The sequence below is a fragment of the Amblyomma maculatum genome, chromosome 8 (assembly GCF_055883805.1).
Source record: "Amblyomma maculatum isolate TAMU_Amacu chromosome 8, ASM5588380v1, whole genome shotgun sequence".
In the NCBI taxonomy this organism is placed as follows: Eukaryota; Metazoa; Arthropoda; class Arachnida; order Ixodida; family Ixodidae; genus Amblyomma; species Amblyomma maculatum.
In genome coordinates, this window is record NC_139351.1 from 46,327,539 (window position 1) to 46,346,919 (window position 19,381).

Consider the following 19,381-nt stretch of genomic DNA (forward strand, 5'->3'; position numbering starts at 1 on the left):
ACCCGAGCGAGTCGGCCCTGCGTACTTAGACGTTCTGAACTACTATAAAGGGGTACGGATCCGCTATCCGCCTCCTCATCGGGATCTAAAACAACAAGAGGCAGTGTACTGGCGAAGACTGCAGACAGGAACATTCCCTAACCTGCATATCCTAAGCAAGATTTACCCATCGCAATATCGGGACACCTGCCCATGGTGTGGTAGCAAACCTTCGTTATACCACATCACGTGGCAATGCAGAAATAACGCTAGCTTTTGTAAAGACTCAAATGCAGAACAGTGGGAGAGCCGGCTCTCCAGCGGAGATCCGCATTGCCAACTAGGTCTGATCCAGCAGGCCCAGCTAGCAGCGGAGTCCTGGAATAGGGGCACCGACCCTGTGAGAAGACGGAAGATGGACCTCTTCTGTTACTAGCACAAGACCTCCCTAGAGAAATTAACGTATTTCCTATCCTATCCTATCCTATTACCTCTTTCCGGGGTTCATGCGGTCACCCCGCACTACGGTACTATAAAGCGCACTAAAGAATTAGGTACCGAAAATCTGTTGTTAAATCAATGCTACAACACAGTGTCGTATAACATGGATCCGCAATCTTCATTGGCGTTGTCCGTTGGGATTAGACCTTTGTTTAGGTATGTCGAGGGTCTCGCCTAGTCGGCATTACTTGCCACTTGTTTTGTTTCCCCTCCTCGAATAGTTCCTAAATAGCAATGAAACATGAAACGAGCAAATCAGGCAAATCTGTAAAAGTAACGCCACAAAAGCGCTCGTCTAATTTGCACAATTTTACCAGAAACTGCACTTCTTCACAGGGTTCATGCGATCACCCGGTTTGCAGGAGAAGGCGTCGGCGAACTCGCGCATGTTACGCAAGGGAACAATGCAACGCGACCGCCTGTGCCAGTAACGGTACTTCGGAGAACGCCGAGTTCCTGGAAACGTAGTGCACCACTTCAGGCAGTGAGCAACAAAGAATGTTTGCTCGCTGGTGAGCCCAACATCAGGCACGGTCGCCCAGCGCTGAGCATCCGGAAGACTCTGGTAGGCTGCATAAGATAGCTGGAGGCCCGCGAGATCGCAGAACCCTTCCGAGTCGGTCAACGCGTCCAGACTCCTGCCCCTTGGCTCGGTTTCCGTCTGCACACGCAAAATAAGTACTGCAAGCACCGAAAGCGAGATTCTGTAATGGCAGAATTTTTTTCGATTGTTTCCGGAGAGAAATCAGCTTTGAAGTTGCGTTGTCAAGTGGAGGCGGTAACGCAGTGGCCTCCGGCGCTTGTAAATAAATACACATAATTGTATATTCAGGGGGTACATGTGTAATAAATCCGGTATAGAACATAAATCAAGTGGTTCACGAGTACGAGTAGAAGCTACGGGAACAAGTTGCATGGGATGCTCTAGCTTCGCCAGGAGAATAAACGCGAGAGATCCTTTGACACCGCCTCGAAATTCTGCTGTTTTTGTCAGTTTTTTTTTTTAAGTTTGCTTGGGGGAAACGACGGCACAGAATATGCCGCACTTCTCTATGCACACGTACACTTATAATTCGGTGCATATAGCTAGAAGTATATTTCTCGTCGTTTCTAATTTCAATCGAAAACTGTCCTCCAACTTGACAACTAGTCTCCAAAGTGAGCGAAATTGCATGACATTATCCTTAACCATGCACAGAGTGTGGTTGATATGAAATTACGCGCATAATTTTGCCCGACACCTTTTGAATTGCGCCATGTTTTTTTCAGATACAGCGACGAATTTTAGTCCCAGCGAGCCCATAAGCTCTTGCATAATACCCTCAGGTAGTTATGGAGCCAAACTCCTGACACTCAGTAGGAAACTTGTGATCGCCTGCCTCTAGGTTTCCTATTAAGGATAGTGCAATCGTTCAAGTGTGCTTCTATATAATGGCTTATCATCATGGTTGCTAGTATCACTGTCAAAACATCTATTCTGGAGGTCGAAGTGTGGCAGCTGATAGTTGGGTTAGTTTACTGATGTCGTGAGAGACCGCACATGTGAAGGCTTGACTGGCGTATTGTAATGCGTGGTAGATGAATTAGATTATCGCTGTAACGTTGGCACATATGCACTGAAATATGTTCTTCCTCGTTCTGGTTACATTGTAGGAAATTAGAAGTGACGTTGATGGCAATTTTAATAAACTGAAAAGGAGCGCGAGGCCTGTAAGTTAATAAATCGGATTTATTGAATTTAGCTATGGAAACGCACGTGTACCTTTTAGCAAATAATTTTCTAGACTTGAACGCGTACAATTTGAAAAGAATAGAATTCAGCAGAAACATGTAAGATTACTTAAGCGTAACAACGCGAAATAAATATAGTTCCGCAGCTGAAGTATTTTCGAACGATGTGCCCGCCATGTAGATAGTTGATTTCTGCTGATATTGTATTTTGCGCGTCTATGATGCTAGCTCCGCCCCACCACCCTTTACAGCGGAACTGGAGGCTACTGGTGTGACTCAGCCATACGACGGCAGGTCTCATGGCAGCGCTTGCTTCCTCAAAGTGATCTCCTTCCGATACTTTTTCATTTGGCGCAGCCTGCCCACTAACTCAATCTTTCTCTTTGTATTCCGTCGTAATCTGCACTTACATTCCTTCTTTAGTCCTTTTAAGCATCTTCTTCGTATGTTTCCTCATTCCGAAGCATATCCACTTCGGGGAGCCGTGATGACAAGATGTGTTGAGGTATTTTGCACACCATGATGGCTTTCGCCGGAAATGTTACGCATTTTACAGCATGTAAACATCTGTGACTACGATTCTGACAGCATGGGCAAAGCGTACCCTTTTAGCCCCGCAGTTGCTTTTACAGTGCTTACACAGTTTAACATCAGCATGTCGTTTCCGCTATATGCCTACCACTGCGAAATAAAACAACAGATTCTCTCTCTCGTTGCGGAAAGACAGGGTTCCATCAATGATGAGAAAATACATTTCTGATATGGACCGAACTCTCATAACACATACGGGTCACTTGACAAATGCCTGAAAGCTGCTTGTGTCGGCAAACTTTATTCGTCTTGCAGATCGATGCAGAGCTTTCGCACAGTGGGATGCTGTACCGTTCAAAAAGCTGCTGAATATCCGCAAGCTTGTTCAATGGAAGGCCCATAGTAGTCGACAGTGCTGACCATCAACTCGGCGGCAGGTTAACTGCATTCATCTGCGTGCATTTTAATCGAACGGAATAGCGGTGAAGTTACGCGTACTTCCAATGCCAAGCGCTTTCGTTACAGTGAGTGTTCTCTGCAAATAAGAGAGGGCTTACCATTCGCCGTCAACCTGAACATACCTAGAATGCGCTGATAAATGATTGGGCACGGTTTTTACCCCTTAGTTTCGCCTTCAAAATCTACAAAAGGACGGCACGGCGAAATCATTAAAAAGGGTGCCGCTGCAATCATTTCATACTTACATCTATCTCGATTACGGGAGAGGCAGTAGTTTGTTTTTACTTTAACGCGCGTCATCTTGCTAATAGGGCAAAACAAATAGCAAGCGCAAAAAACAAAGATCGCCTTTTTTTGTTGTTTCTACTTTTACAAACAGTGCGAATGTTGGGAGCCCAGGAACTCTGAGCAGTCTTCGTGTGCCTGACACCAGTTGTATTTTTGGCGACGTCTCTAAAAATAAACAGGCAAATGCAAGCCAATCCAATTTAAGCGGCCAGAAGAGAATAGAAGCGAAAAGAGGAATAAAGAAAATAAGACGGAATACGACATAGAAGGAAAGAGGATACTCCGGGATGACGTTGAGCAGAGATGTGGATTACCTCTCACGCTCATTATTTTAACTACGCCGTTTCCTGCTTTAGTTTTTTTTATTGTAGCCGTAACCATCCCTTTAATTTGCACATAAATCCCGCTCAATGTTCTGCATTCCCCAAGTCACTGTTATGGTCTACATTCCAAACAGAAATAAGCCTATAAGGAAGTACAAAGGAAGTACTATATCCTCTGGTGCACTCCATCGTAAAGACATCGTATTCGCTCTAAGCGCTGAAGTAGAGTTTCAAAACGTACCATAAGGAATGGCATAATGTGGTAGCAGAAGCATATATTTTGTAAACAATATTTATTTACTGAAACATTAACGAAATATCAAAAATCCTGGTGCCGCGGCTAAATGTTTGCTTTCATCAGTAAGTATTACTGATGATGGCAAACATTTAACCGCATATCCTGAACTTTTGAAGCTATTACTTAGAGGTCCTAGAAACCTTGCATAAAATCTTCGTAATTGTGGGACTTTTGCTTATTTTCAAGGGAAGATTGGCTTCTTTATTTCTAGCGTTTACAACTTTGACCCAGGGCTTCAACAACAAGCCCTTTTTAACAGGAACCCTAGCGAAAAAAAACGTATGAGTCACAATAACCTCATACAGATTTCTCATAAAAGCTCATACTAACCTCACACAAATATCATACAATCTTTAGATATTTCTCATACGTTGAATGATATGTGTATGAGATTATATGAGAATTATAAGAGTTTAGTATGAGGAATCTGTATGAGGTTATTGTGACTCATAGAGTTTTTTCGCTAGGGAAGTGTGCTAGAAGACATGCTACTTCCATTTTACTCCATTTAGGATTATTTACATTTAAGGTGTACTTAGATGTCCCACAACTCTGTCGTTACCAATGAACACACTGCAATTAATCCCTACGCGTGTGAGGTTCTAGATGGGAGCGCACCTGCAAGTACGAAGATCGGAGGCAGAGAACATTTGATATGTACAACTGCTTGGCCACGGTGTTTTCGAGGCTGACTGCTCCCTGCCGTACGTTCCTCTCGATGCCAATAACGTCAAAGGCGTGCATCACTTCGTGGCCAGCAATCTGCAAATGTCGAAAAAGTGCACAAAGTCCAGCACTTATGCGGCAAACGAAACGAATCTAAGCGTACCATTTAAGGCACCGGGAAAAAATAAATGAACGCCTGACGTGACATGAATAACGCTATTCAGACTTGTAAAAGATACAGCTTAGGTATTTCATTTCGGGCGCAGAATTCTAAAACATGTGAGCTAAAAACACCGTGCCTTAGTGCGTACATTCTGATTGTATGTATGCTGAAACACTGGCTCGTATCGGTTAACGAGACATCTGTAGCATTATAATAAAAAATAACTATTTCATATAAGCATAAAACTACGACCTATAAAAGGGACTGGCGGTGGGGAGGCGACATTGTGGTCGTCAGCCATCGTGAGCGGTGATGAGGCCCTGAGTGACATATAGCGGCGCCTTCGCTGTTCTCTTCTGACGGAGAGTTTTATAAGCGGTAGCTGGCTCTTATGGAACGGAGGTATACGGCCGTGGCGAATGCGATTATATATATATATATATATATATATATATATATATATATATATATATATATATATATATATATATATATATATATATATATCCGGTGCTCTTCCAACACTCTCAAGGTTCGTATACAGACAACATAAATACCCAAGAAAGTAGCAGGGGGGGGGCAGCGGCCGTTGTAGCTCAGTTGGAAGAGCACCGGACGCGTTATTCGGAGGTCGTGGGTTCGGATCCCACCATCGGCACGTTGTTTTTTCTTCTACTTTGTGTCTAATTATCTTTCCCCTAAACAGATTACAGTACTTATGTCTGTGATTGTCCAAGTAAACATTAAAAAAAAAGACATAAAGTACCATCCCTAACGCTTTCCTTGGCCTCGCCGACTGTTGGCTTCTTTCCTTCATATATATATAAGGGTACGTTCAATATCCGGTCGGTGCTCCGGTCGAACGTTTAACTAGCGGGTCAGTAGCACGCGCCTTTCGGCATACGCTCGTCGTCTTTGTCACCGTCGCCAGTCACCGAGCGTTAGTGTGGCACTACAATTATCCCCGAGAGAAAAAGAAGGCATCCTGCTGACTCATGGCGTCGACACAGCGGGCGGGTCATAACAGGGCTTGAGGCGGTCAACTTGCACTGGTTCACGCCGCGGCGACGCATATCCAGTGTTGGTGCCAGCGGTTCTATAACGTAGTTCACCGGAGAGGTCTGGCAAATAACCCGATATGGATCATGGTATTTGGAAGCACGTTTTGTAGAGAGGCCGGAGGGTGTGGCAGGAACCCAAAGCCACAAGAGGGAGTCTGTGCTGTATGAAGGAGCTGGACAAGACGGTGCGCGAAGGAACCGCTGCTGACCTTGGATCTGGGTTGTAAATGATTGCTTGCGAGAACACAACAAAGATGTGCAAAAAGGTGACAAAGGACATATCGCAGACCATATCAAAAACTGCAGCGAATGTCTACCAGATTTTCAACAATGCAGAGTCATAGGACATCACGCTGATCAACTGACTAGGGAAGGGATTGAGGCTTTTAACATAAAAACTAATAAATACACCTGTGCCAGTGCTCCGTCTGTGCTTCTGTCCGAAAATGAAATAAGGTTTCTATCTGCAGAACATTGATCGCCATCGTTTAACTCGCCGTTAAAGTTTAAGCAGTTTTTAGCAGTAACCGGTCAATTTTATGCATTCCACTCCTTTTGTATACTTTATCAATTTTATCATGTTTGGATGCTTCGCTTTTATCGTTTTTATGGCTCTTTACACCTTGTCACATTAACTGCTTCCCATCTTTCGAATGTATCTGTTCACTTCTATCATCTCTTTTTAGATTATATCGTCTTTTACCCTCATCAACCTACCACGCTCTTATCGCTTTTACGGCCCCTACACCATGTTTGACGTTGACTACTTCTGGTTTTATCACCCAGTTTTCTTCTTATACATTGCTCACTTATGTTCAATAAATCAGTTGTAAGTCAGCGCTCGTGTTGTACGTTTCGTTCTCTCGTCCCTGTTCTTTTGCGCTGTTTTAGAATGTATACATACCAACTCGCCCAGGCTTCTATTTTGGTAAATGATCGGGCCAGCTGGCGACATTCTTCTGCATATGCCGCCGCTTGAGAAACGGCAGTTGCTTCGGAGGTTTCATGGCGATAAAGGAGTATCGTGTCCATGGTTCAGGTGGGTTCACGGTCGTATAGAAGGAAAACAGGGGAGAAGCCGGTCATGCTTTGTATGGCAGTATTATAAGCGTACGTGACGAATGGGAGAAGCCGGTCCCAGTTTCAGTGGTCGGACGCGACATACATGGTCAGCATGTCACTCAAGGTGCGGTTAAAACGTTCCGTCATGCCATTTGTCGGCGTCCGCGGAAGGTAGGCCGAGGTAGAACGGTGGAAAATGCGGCACTGCTGAAGAAAGGCTTAAATGCTCTCAGAAAGAAAAACACGGCCACGGTCACTGAGCAATTCTTTAGTTGAACCGTGGCGCAGAACGAGATGGTGCAGGACGAAAGACGCAACGTCTGGTACTGACGCAGAAGGTAAAGAAGATGTTTCTGCGTACCGGGTAAGGTGGTCAACAGCCACAATGACCCAACGGTTACCAGCTGGAGTGACTGGTAGTGGTCAGTAAAGATCAATACCCACATGATTGAATGTCGGGCTGGTGCAGGGTAAGGGCTGCATCGGAACGGTGGAGTGGTGTAGGGGGTTTTTGCGGCGTTGGCATTCCTGGCATGCGCGAACGTAATGACGCACGAAGCGGTACATACCCTGCCAGTAATAGCGGATGCGAAGACGAGTGTACGTTTTTAACACTCCGGCGTGGGCACACTCAGGATCGGCGTGAAAAGCGGCGCATATATCCGAACGGAGGTGCCGCGGAATGACAAGGAGCCACTTGCGTCCGTAGGAAAGGTAATTTCGGCGGTAAAGCATGCCGTCGCGGATGGCAAAATGACGAGCTGGGCCGCGAAGCGTTCGTGAAGCTGGGCGCAGAGGTGGTGTAGATAGAAGCGTGAGAAGAGAAGCGATCCAAGGGTCCTTTGTTTATTAGGCATGTCGGCAATATCTAGTGAAGATGAGTCAGAGCCGCATTGAAGAGTTGACTTAGGGCGTCAGCATCAGATTGCTTAAGGCCAGACCGGTAGGTGACCTAAATGTCGTACTCTTGTAAGCGGAGGGCCCAACCAGCAAGACGGCCGGTTGGGTCTTTAAGGGTGGACAACCAGCAGAGTGCGTGATGGGCCGTAACAACATAAAAGGGTCGACTGTAGAGATATGGAAGGAACTTCCCAATGGCCTAAATGATGGCCAATCACTCCTTTTCGGTTACAGAATACTTTTTGGCCTTTGTTAAGGTGCGGCTGGCATAAGCAACAACGTACGGCTGGGTAGCCGGGCTTTCGTTGTGCAAGGACAGCACCGAGACCTAGCCTACACCGCTGGCATCAGTTTGAACTTCGGCAGGCACCGCAGGGTCAAAATGACGGAGAATCGAAGGCGACACTAGAAGGCGTCGAAGCGTCAAAAAGGCCTCATCACAGTCGAATGTCCAAGACGGAAGAATGTCGTCACAGGCAAGGAGCTCAGTCAGCGTCGAGATCGGAGCGAAATTGCGGACGAAGCGACGAAAATACGAGCACAGGCCGATAAAACTACGCAGCTCCTTTAGACAAGTTGAACGTGGAAACTGAACTACTGCACGGCGTTTCGCAGGATCTGGACGAACACTGTCTTTCGAAACAACGTGTCCCAATATAGGAAGCTGGCGAGTTTCGAAGCAGCCCTTTTTCAAATTTAGTTGCAGGCCGGCATCAGTCAAACACTTTAGAACATGGTGGAGACGATCCAAATGTGACGTAAAACCTTTTGAAAACAGGACAACATCGTCCAGGTAACAAAGGCAGTCATGCCACTTGAGTCCGCACAGAATTGTGTCCATCATGAGCTCGAAGGTGTCCGGCGCGTTTCACAATCCAAAAGGCATGACGTTAAATTCATAGAGACCGTCAGGTGTCACAAAAGCGATTTTTGGTCGATCGTAAACTGCCATGGGTACCTGCTAGTAGCCAGAGCGAAGGTCCAGAGATGAAAAGAATTCGACACCTTGAAGGCAATCGAGAGCGTCATCAATACGTGGAAGGGGGTACACGTCTTTTCACGTTAGCTTGTTCAATCGCCTGTAATCAAAGCAGAACCGTATACAGCCATCCTTTTTCCTCACGAGAACAACTGGAGAAGGCCAAGGGCTGTACAAAGGCCTGATGACGCCCCTCTGAAGCATCTAATTACTGTGCTCGGTGATGACTTGACGTTCTGCAGCCGATAAGCGATAAGGGCGCTGACGTACCGGGGCCTGCGTACCTGTGTCGATGCAGTGAGTGACTACAGATATGCGCCCCAATGATGATTGAGGAAGGTCGAATGAGGAACGGAAGTGCCGAAGCAAGCTAACGAGCTGGTCGCGTTGATTTGCTGAAAGGCTGGCATAAAGACAGCCAGAAAAAGCTGCGGTGGAGTTTTCGTTCTGTACAGAAGCAGGAAAGTCAATAGTATCGAGCTGAAGTGGGGCTCTGTCTTCTGAGAGGGCATATGTCGTAGCGTCATCAAGGGACTGGGCATGACCAAGACGTTCTCCACAAAGAAGCGTTGACGGACAAGGCAACGGGTTAGAGAAGTATCTGACGCTGTAGCCACCACAAAGGGTCAGAAGGGCGAAAGGCAGGACTAAGCAATGGCAGGTGAAAGCGGAGACAATTCGATACTGGCTCGGGCACAATCAATAATCGCATGATGACTATTGAGAAAGTCGCAAACCAGAATCAGTATGTGAGAGCAATGAGATAGCAAAAGAAATTCGGTGATTTGCAAAACACTCCAAATGACAATTCAGGCATTGCACGCCGCAAGCGGTTGAATGCGATGTGAGTTGGCAGTTCGCAGAAAAAATTTTGAAACAGGCGTCGTAACTTTACGAAGTCGGCGGCAAAGGTTGACACTTACACAGTGGCGCCAGTCTCCACAAGCACAAGAACTGCGACGCCATCAACAAACCCTTCGATAACGTTGGCCGGGGAAAACAGAGGACTTGCACAAGTAGAAGAAAACGCAGTTCTTGCCTCCGGAACTGTGGCTGTTAATTTTCCTCCGGGCCAGCAGGAGAGCGACGGCGCAGCGGCGAGAGGGAACGACGGCGGGGAGATGGCGATCGGCGGGAGGAGTGGGAGGAGCGGTCAGAATAAAATGAATCCGGAGAAGTGCCAGCAGTGACAGGGGGAGGGTTCATAGTTTGAACTGTGGTTGGAACTGTAAAGGTGGAGGCCATTGCGGTACTACTGCGCGCGCTGGCGACAAAGCCGGGCGACGTGGCCAGGAACGCCACATGAATAACAGATTGGGCGGTTCTCGGAGGTCCACCAGGTATTGTTGACCGGACATCGAGGAGGCAGATAGGGGCGGAGCGGAGGTGGTGGCGGTGGTAACGGCACAGCATACTCGACAGGGCAGGTTGGTGGTCTGGCGGCGAGAGCGGCGTACGTTAGCGGGGCTCTCACAGGTGTAATTTGAGAGCTTTGGGATAAACCTTCTGCAACTTGCTCCTGGATGGTGCATCGAAGTGCAGAATCTAGCGATGGTGTGGCATGCGGCAGATGCAGGGAGGAGCGACAGTTGGCGAGCCATTTCCTTCTGTATAAAGGCCTTGATCTCGGGAAGGAGGGAAGGTGGTTCAGAAGTGAGACCGCATGCTGTCGGAGGCGCGAATAACCGATCGTTCACGAGAGAACGCCGAGTAGAAGCTCATTGCCTCTTGAGCACATCGTACCTCTGACAGAACTGAATCACAATGACGACGGTTTGAGGGTTTCTGGCCGTCAACATTTGAAAGGCATCGTCGGAGATTCCCTTCAGGATATTGGTGATCTTGTCAGCTTCGGACATAGAAGGATCAACACGTATACAAAGATCCACAGTGTCCTCTATGTAGCTGGTGAACGTTTCCTCAGGATGCTGAGCGCGGGCTTCGAGGCGTTGTTCGGCGCGCAGTTTGCGCACAGCGGGACGGACGAACTGGTCGGAAAAACTCGTTTTGAAGGCCGACCAAGGCGCCAGGAAGGGTTCGTAGTTGCGGAACCATTTGCTACATTGGTCAGGTAAACGAGGACTTTGGCTAACGTTGGCTTTATCTATATATTAAGTAAAGACATGCTTCAGACCAATTCCTTAAATTTATCAAAGTATATATAGACACCGGGACATATATACTGACCCGGACGGGGAAAACGCAGCCGCGTACACGGCCGCCGCGCATGCGGGTGGGCTTGTTGACAGGCACAAGGCCCCACACTCCAACTCCTTGGCTAACGCGATAGCCTTAAATCCTTACGAAACAATGCTCACTAAAGGCGCCCCTGGCAGATTGAGGATGCGCTATGTACGCACCAAATAAAACACGACAGCAGGCTTGGGGTATATGAAGCAACACCAACGCCATTGTTTGACAACACGGAAGGGCTCACTCTAAAACAAAACATTTTTCCTAACAAAGTAATAATAAACGTAACCTAGACACCACACATACCTAACAAGTGCTTTCTCGGCAGACACGAAACACTCAAATACAACATATGCACCCGCTGTCAGGAACAGTGTACAGCAGACTTAAAAAGTCTTATATGGCAATCGACATGGTTTTCATGAGGAACAAAAAAAAGAAAAAAAGGAAGGAAGCACCATAATAGGTATGACCTCAGATGAAGAAAGCAGGAACTGCGTGCCTTTCCTTGTGTGTATGGTGGAGAAGGCTGTGTGTGTGTGTGTTTGTGTGTGTGTGTGTGTGTGTGTGTGTGTGTGTGTGTGTGTGTGTGTGTGTGTGTGTGTGTGTGTGTGTGTGTGTGTGTGTGTGCGTGTGTGTGTGTGTGTGTGTGTGTGTGTGTGTGTGTGTGTGTGTGTGTGTGTGTGTGTGTGTGTGTGTGTGTGTGTGTGTGTGTGTGTGTGTGTGTGTGTGTGTGTGTGTGTGTGTGTGTGTGTGTGTGTGTGTGTGTGTGTGTGTGTGTGTGTGTGTGTGTGTGTGTGTGTGTGTGTGTGTGTGTGTGTGTGTGTGTGTGTGTGTGTGTGTGTGTGTGTGTGTGTGTGTGTGTGTGTGTGTGTGTGTGTGTGTGTGTGTGTGTGTGTGTGTGTGTGTGTGTGTGTGTGTGCGCGTGTGTGTGTGTGTGTGTGTGTGTGTGTGTGTGTGTGTGTGTGTGTGTGTGTGTGTGTGTGTGTGTGTGTGTGTGTGTGTGTGTGTGTGTGTGTGTGTGTGTGTGTGTGTGTGTGTGTGTGTGTGTGTGTGTGTGTGTGTGTGTGTGTGTGTGTGTGTGTGTGTGTGTGTGTGTGTGTGTGTTATGGCTAAAGTGTGATGAAGTGCAAGCCCTGTGCACCAGCGTGTGAATGAGAGAAAAGTAGGACGGTTAGGTCAGCGGTTTGCCTGCGCCTGTCCTTAGTGTCATCATCCTGCACCGTTACATTTGGTGGCAGGGGTGGGATGATGCTAGACGCACTCCTTGAGCCAAGCACCAGACGTGGCGAACGACCAGATTCAACCACTAGCCAAAGGCGCCGAAGACGCAGCGGCCGGCGCCGCTAGACGTAGGCGCTCGCAGCGGCTTAATCCTCCCCAGCAGCTGGACTCTGGTGCTCAGCGCCTCCTGGAGCAGGTCTTCCAGCGACAGGATACTTCAGATGCCCCATGGCTGCTCACACTGTGGCGGTGGCAGCTCTCCTGTGCGACGTTCGATGCCTAGTGCCGGCTGATATGAACATAACAGGTCAGTTGCCTTTGGGCATCGCTGCCGCCGACCCCAGTAAGAGGCCCACTTTCGGAGGCAGCTGGCCGAGCGGAAGCGTGACTTGGAGGCTGGGCTACAGCACACCCTCTCAACTGCCACCAAGGTGATGAGGAGTTGAGGTGGAAGTTTGATCACCAGCTGAGCAAGGTGCAGCAACAGTAGAAAAGCTCCAAAATCCAGCAAACGCTGGATGAGGAGCGTTCGGTACAGCCACAGCAGCTGGTGCACCAGCTGACGGTGGAACTGCTACAGGCATAAGAAACAGTGCAGTGTATGAACGAGTGCATTCGCGAGAGGAGGAACTGTAGCACTCACACCAGGAGATCCTGGAGCGCGAGCGACAGGAGGCGGAGGCAGTGTGCGCGCAACTGCGGCAGTCGCTCGACTAGGTGGCCCATAAGATGGCTGTCAAATGCTATGCCTCTAAGGAGAAAGTGAAGGAACTGAGTAAGATGCACCAGACAGAGCTGGAGGGGGAGCAGGCGAGGCACCAGAACCGTCTGGACGCTTTGAAGCAGCGAAGCGAGAAGACCCACCTGGCCAAGGAGTTTCACCCTGTCCATTCGCGATCGTCGAGACCCACAGCTGTGGTGAATTAGCTTTCACGCATAAAGGCCGTGGATGACGAAGGCAGCTGCAGCTTACCCAGGCACATGAGGCAGCTGTCAGATGTTCGTCGCGAATTGTACGAACAACGGGCCGAGAATGACGAACTGTACACCAAAAACAAGGAAGTGGAAGAGGCCATGTAGGCATAGGAACGGAAAGCCAAGCCCAGGCCAAGGCGTTCAGCACTGAGCTGGAGACACTCACGACCAAGCATGCCAAGGAAATCCAGAACCTCAAAACGAGGTTGTTGGCCGAGTGTGAGTGGAAGGTGTGGGAGCTGCTGGAGCGTTTGTTACCGCCAATCAAGGTGGATGGTGGTCTGGTATACGTGTGTGCTTTCAAAGGACGCTGCGAGAATGGCTCAAGAAGCAACAGCTGCAGCATAGTAGGGGCGCCCACCCCGCATAGGAGAGCAACAGCTCCTCCGGCGAAGGTATGGAGCGCCCGCATCAGCTCACCGAGACCAACACTCGACTGGACAGAGATCTGTCTGCTGAGCATAGCGTCGAAAAAATCGTAGGGCTCAAGTTGAAGGCTTGGATAGCAATGTTTTCGCCCTCGTGGTTGCAGAGATTACATGTGGTGACACAAACCATGCACTCGATGGAGATGCTGGACAGAAAGTACCAAATCTGAGCTTACACAAGTATAATATTGTTCCTGATAAGGAAGCCCAAGGAAACGGAAGGAGTCAACGGAGATACCAAGAACGGGACCAAGGCAGTGGAGGGCAGCAACAGTGAGGCTGAGCAAAGAGATGAGTCTGTAAAGGTGGAAAACAAGGCTGGTAATTCCTCATCTCGCAAAGAAGATGAAAAGCAGGATGAGGGCAAGCTTCCCAAGGAGCCAAAGTTCGAGCCAAGCAGGACGTCTTCGCTGAACGAAGTGTAAAGCGAGCCCATGTGCATCATCATCCAGCGAACGTCTTCAAATTCAAGCCATCCACTTCTACTTTGTGGCCAGAAACATGCTATACCTACTCGTAAACTTCTATGCGCCGTGGTGTGAGCAATGCGCTAGGCTGGAATCTGAGTAGGTCCACGCGGCCACAGCGTTGCAGCGTCGGCATCCGTGCTCCCCGGCCGGCTTCCACGTACTTGGACTGGGATTTTGTTCGGACATTCCCGATTAGATTGGACTGTGTATGCCACAGGCTATGTTTCCCCGTAAGTGTGTGTGGTCAGGCACTTTAGAGCATGCCCTGCTCTTTTCAGGTGGAAAGATGCTATGGAGCAAGCCTGAAGAGGAAGCGCAAGCGAAGAGGAAGGAAGAGAAAGCGAAAGTGCGGCGCGAGTGCGTAGATTAGAGAGAAAAGGAGGAAGGCTGGGTCAGCGCTATGCTTGTGTCTGTCCTTAGTGCCCAAACTCAGCGGGCTTCGGCTGCGCAGGGGGAAATTGTCTCAGAGGAACGAAGACTAAGTATTGGAAGACAGAGGTGTGCGTGGTGAAAGTGGGAGTGCCGTACTGAAAGGGACGTCTTCCCACTTCTTGTGCGACCCCGTCCAGTGTGAAGACTTAATAGAGGCTTTACAAAAGTTAGCGCCATTTTGTGTAAGAGACAAACTTTGCGCGGCGGCCATGTTTTGTTCAGTCCGCCCGCGCATCCAATCGAGTACGCTGTCAACGTGCGCCTTCGTGCAACCCATGCTTGCACCGCAAGGTGCATTGGAATGCTCACAAGTGATTGTTTCATTTTTTTAACATCACAGCAGTCGCTGCTTGCACCAAGCTCTATTCGGAATGATGCCAGCATGTTGCTGCGTACCCTTCTGCAGCAAGCGAACCGTCGTAGACGCGCACGGAAACAAGGTATACGCGTGCATGCGACCGCTCGTTTGCAATCCTAATCGGCTTTACAAGTGTCACTTGCATCATGTAAAGCATTACAATTCACGTCTCTCTGACTGGGAGCTAGCTCACAGAACGTGCTATCACCTAAAATAGCAAGGTTGTTTTGCGTGCTATGGAGCCTTGTTAACTTGAAGGATAAGCTTATGATTCGATGGAGGACACGGAAGAAGGCGCAATAAATGCATAACGAACGCTATAGTTCAAATACGTTCTTTGACCCCTTTGGAACGTAGGTTGCATTTACCATTGTGTATTTGATTTAAGGCAAGGGCATGATTGCCGAAACTACTTTTCACAGTCGTACGAAATGGTAGTGCTTGGTGCAGAGAGCAACAGGGCTGTCTAGTGCGCCCGAGGTGCGTGTTTCATGCTGCAAAAGCCGCTGCCAAACCCGCGGCGTCTAGTTGTACGAAATGATAGGGCTTGGTGCAGAGAGCAATACGGCTGTCTAGTGTGCCCGAGGTGCGTGTTTCATGCTGGAAAAGCCGCTGCCACACCCGCGGCGTCTGGTAAAGCAGGAAAAGATAACATCCCACTAGTGTTTTGTAATATGCTCACGTCCAGCCCGTTTCGAAAGATGCTATCACGTGATAATGCATGCGAAGTTCGGTCCGCGTCCAGCGCGCCAGCTCATGTTTGCATTCTGTGCCTTCATACCTGCCAGCGTGGCCGATAAAGTAACGAAGCGCGCGCTACACTTTTTTGTGTTTTGTAGAGTCACCCGATGATTCGCTAATTGACAGCCATCTAAAATTCAGTTCATTTTGTAAATATGCCGATATCTTGTTTATTCCCTCTGTTAGACTGTTAGATAGTAGACATTTGAATCCTTAACCTCATATGAAAGCGCTGTCATGGGAAGCTTCGAGGAACTCGGAAGAAGAGGTACTCGGCTGAAACGAAAATAAATTTGAAAAGTCAACTCACATTACTGCGAAGTGTCTGTGCTTAGTGCGACTCGCTGTGTTCATAAAGTCAGATTTATATTATATAATACTGTTATAAAAATTAGGGGGACACTTAAGCTCCGCCGTTAAGGGTATGATGCGATAGCGTCTCTTTCACACACACACATGTTTTCTTTCTTCACGTTTTAAATTTTTTGCTTTTATTTAATTTATATTTCTGTCATTTGCTCCTTTATTTTATTTAATGTTTCATATTTTTATACACCAATGCTTAGGGTCAGCAACAATAGTCTTTCCACTCTGAGTAATTTGACACCTCTGAACGCATTCTTCATTTCCTCCTCAATTTCCTTTTTTTCTTTTTTTGCTTTATGTTTCATCAATTGGTCAATTAATTACAAATATTTTATTAACTTATCATCGCCTATTGTACACCAATCAATCTTCACTCACTAGAAGCAGAAATTACCATGACATTTTTTTTTACGCAGCCCCCGATTATTTCCGAGACACGTGCCAACTACTGCGTCGACGGCATAGGCAGGAAAATGCTAAGCGCCATTCGAACTTACGTGAAATTACGCACGATTCTTTCATCTCAAAATAAATTGCATTCTCGCTCGTTTCACCAACAAGTATCTACCAGTGGGATGAGCGACGGTAATGCGCAAACCAACAAACTCGCGATCATCTCTCATAGTCCTTCAAGTAAATACAGACAAAAAAAATCCTGCACATTACAAAACTCTGGATACTGTCCCTGGATAGGGATGACGCTGCGCGGATCGACGATGGGCCCATGCACGACTCGTAGAGCAGTTTGTAACTGCGCTCGGCAGCGCGGCCGGTGGGTCCCGCTACGCCTCGGCTGTCAAAATACGCTTCTTGGCGTCGCTAACAGACACCATCAGAGACAGAAGACAGGTCCAAGCACAGCACACTAGGTTACAACGTGAAAAGCGAGGACAGAACGGCGGGCGCTTACGGACGGACACGAAGCGAACCAAAACGAACGGATGGAGCGAACAAAATATGGCTGCCAGCGCGGGATAAGCGTGCCGCACATGGTTACCAGACTTACTTTTGTAAACCCTCTATTCACCTCGTAATATATATATATATATATATATATATATATTGTGAGCCTTCTGTGGACCTTCTTTCATTTGTACATGCCATCATCATCTTCTTTCATTTGTACATACCATCATCATCGTCCCGTGGCGCCGGCTCTGGCGCGTGCCTGGGTTGGTGACCGGATTAAAACGCTGGACAAGGCTTCGCTGTGCTTGCCGCCACGACCTCGCCGTCTTGACCTAGCCTTCTTCCACAAGTGGTGGAGGTGAGAATTGATCCCCTTGCTGTTTTGTGCCCTGCCTCTCGCTGGAGCTACGTTCCGGTCGCTGTTTACCGCCTGCCACCATCGTTATGTCTACCGAGAGCACCCAAGAATCGGCAGGACCCTCTACCTCGGCTGCACCACCCCTTCCGACTATGCCCGCACGACAACGCGACCCGCCGCTGTTCGCTGGTCGTCGCGACGAAGACGTCGATGACTGGCTGGACACCTATGAACGCTGCAGTAACTACAACCGGTGGGACGACGCTCTAAAATTTCTGAACGTTTCTTTCTACCTCATTGAGGTCGCCAGAACCTGGTTTATTAACCGCGAACCCCACACCACTAACTGGACAACATTCAAGCAGCAGTTCCGCCAATATTTCGCCGACCCAGCAGTTCGCACTGAGGTCGCGAAGAACAAGCTCGCCTCTCGCCTCCAAGGTCCCGATGAGTCGTACGCGTCTTACATAGAGGCCATACTTGCACTCTGCCGGCGTGTTAGTACCACCATGCCGGAACCTGAACGCATACACCACATCTTAAAAGGAATTAATTCTGTGGCTTATAATACCCTGATTGCCCAGAATCCTTCTACTGTTGACGCCATTATTGCGACCTGCCAACGCATCGACCAGCTGCAGTCCTCCCGATTGCAGCCCAGCATTGCTACAGGCCCGACCTATGCTGACCTGGATCTACGGGCACTGATTCGAGCCATCATCCGGGAGGAGCTCCAAGCCCTCAAGCCTGTCTGTCGACACGGGTGCGATCATTCTTCCGTACCTTCTAATGACGCCGGTCTACGCAACATCATTAAAGATGAGCTGGCAACAATCACGCGACCTATGCCGTCCGACCCTCCTGCACCCCGCCAAGCATCGACTTACGCGCACGTCGCAGCATCACCCCCTCCTTTTGTTCCGCCGCCCCAGCTGGCATCGCCCTACAACCACATCAACGCCGTGACGACGGCTAAGCCTACGCCACACTATTACGCACCCTGGCGCCCCTCTCGCCCAGTGTGCTACTACTGTGGAATACGAGGACATATATCCCGCTTCTGCCGTCGCCGTATTCAGAACGAGCGGCGTGGTTATGACGCATTCGAAAGTGACGTACCCTCATATTATCAGCGACGACCTCCTATGTCCAGCCCACCTCAAAGATCATCTCCACCTCCAGAATCCTCGTCTGAGCCTCGTGGAACCCATGCGTCCCGACGTCGGTCCCTATCCCCATACCGCCGCTCAGTTTCCCCTCTCCGACCCGCAAACACTCTCCCTGTCCGCCATCCGGAAAACTAAGCGTTGCAGTTTCCGGAGGTCAAACTGCAGTCTGCGAACTTACCAAAAGTCCTCCAGATCGCCCGTATAATGTGATTTCTGTTTTAGCTGAAGGATTACCGGTAGAAGCATTAATTGATACAGGGGCTGCAATCTCTGTCATTCACGCTGATTTGTGCTACCGTTTGCGAAAAGTTACGACACCATATGATGGGCCTGAACTCCGTGGAGCCAATGACGTCCCTTTGCGCCCTTTAGCAAAGTGCACCGTACGAGTTGTTATTGACGGCGTCCGCCATCATGTGCAGTTTGCTGTGCTCTCTCCATGTGCGCATCTGATAATTTTTGGATGGGATTTTTTGTCAACCGCTTCGGCATTAATTTCTTGTGGCGACCGTGTTATCCATATGACAGAAAGCGATTTTTCATCTGAAGTTTCTGAACGACATCATCCCCTCGTTGCCGCCGCTGATACTGTTCTGCCTCCTCAGTGCGAAAAACTGCTTACCGTTGTTTCTGACCACATCGCTGACGGGGACGTACTCATCGCACCATCTTATCGTCATCTTGAACGCGGTATCGCCTTCCCGTCTAGTCTTGTGAGGTTCTGCAACGGCTCAGCGACAGTAGCGGCCACTAACACTTCACGTGAATCCCTCGTGCTCCGAAAAGGAACTTCTCTCCCCTGCAAGGTGGTTGTTCA

General features: G+C 48.6%; 1 protein-coding gene across 1 annotated transcript in view; it reads right to left on the minus strand.

The window, feature by feature from the left end:
* Positions 1 to 790: 790 nt before the first annotated feature.
* LOC146181093 (neprilysin-1-like) overlaps positions 791 to 19,381 on the minus strand; it is a 41,372-nt gene continuing 22,781 nt past the window's right edge. The window contains exons 4-5 of the mRNA XM_084575707.1: positions 4,729 to 4,872; positions 791 to 1,141 (exon numbers count right to left, since the gene is read on the minus strand). Coding sequence (XP_084431833.1) covers positions 791 to 1,141; positions 4,729 to 4,872 — 495 coding nt within the window. The remainder of the gene's footprint in view (positions 1,142 to 4,728; positions 4,873 to 19,381) is intronic.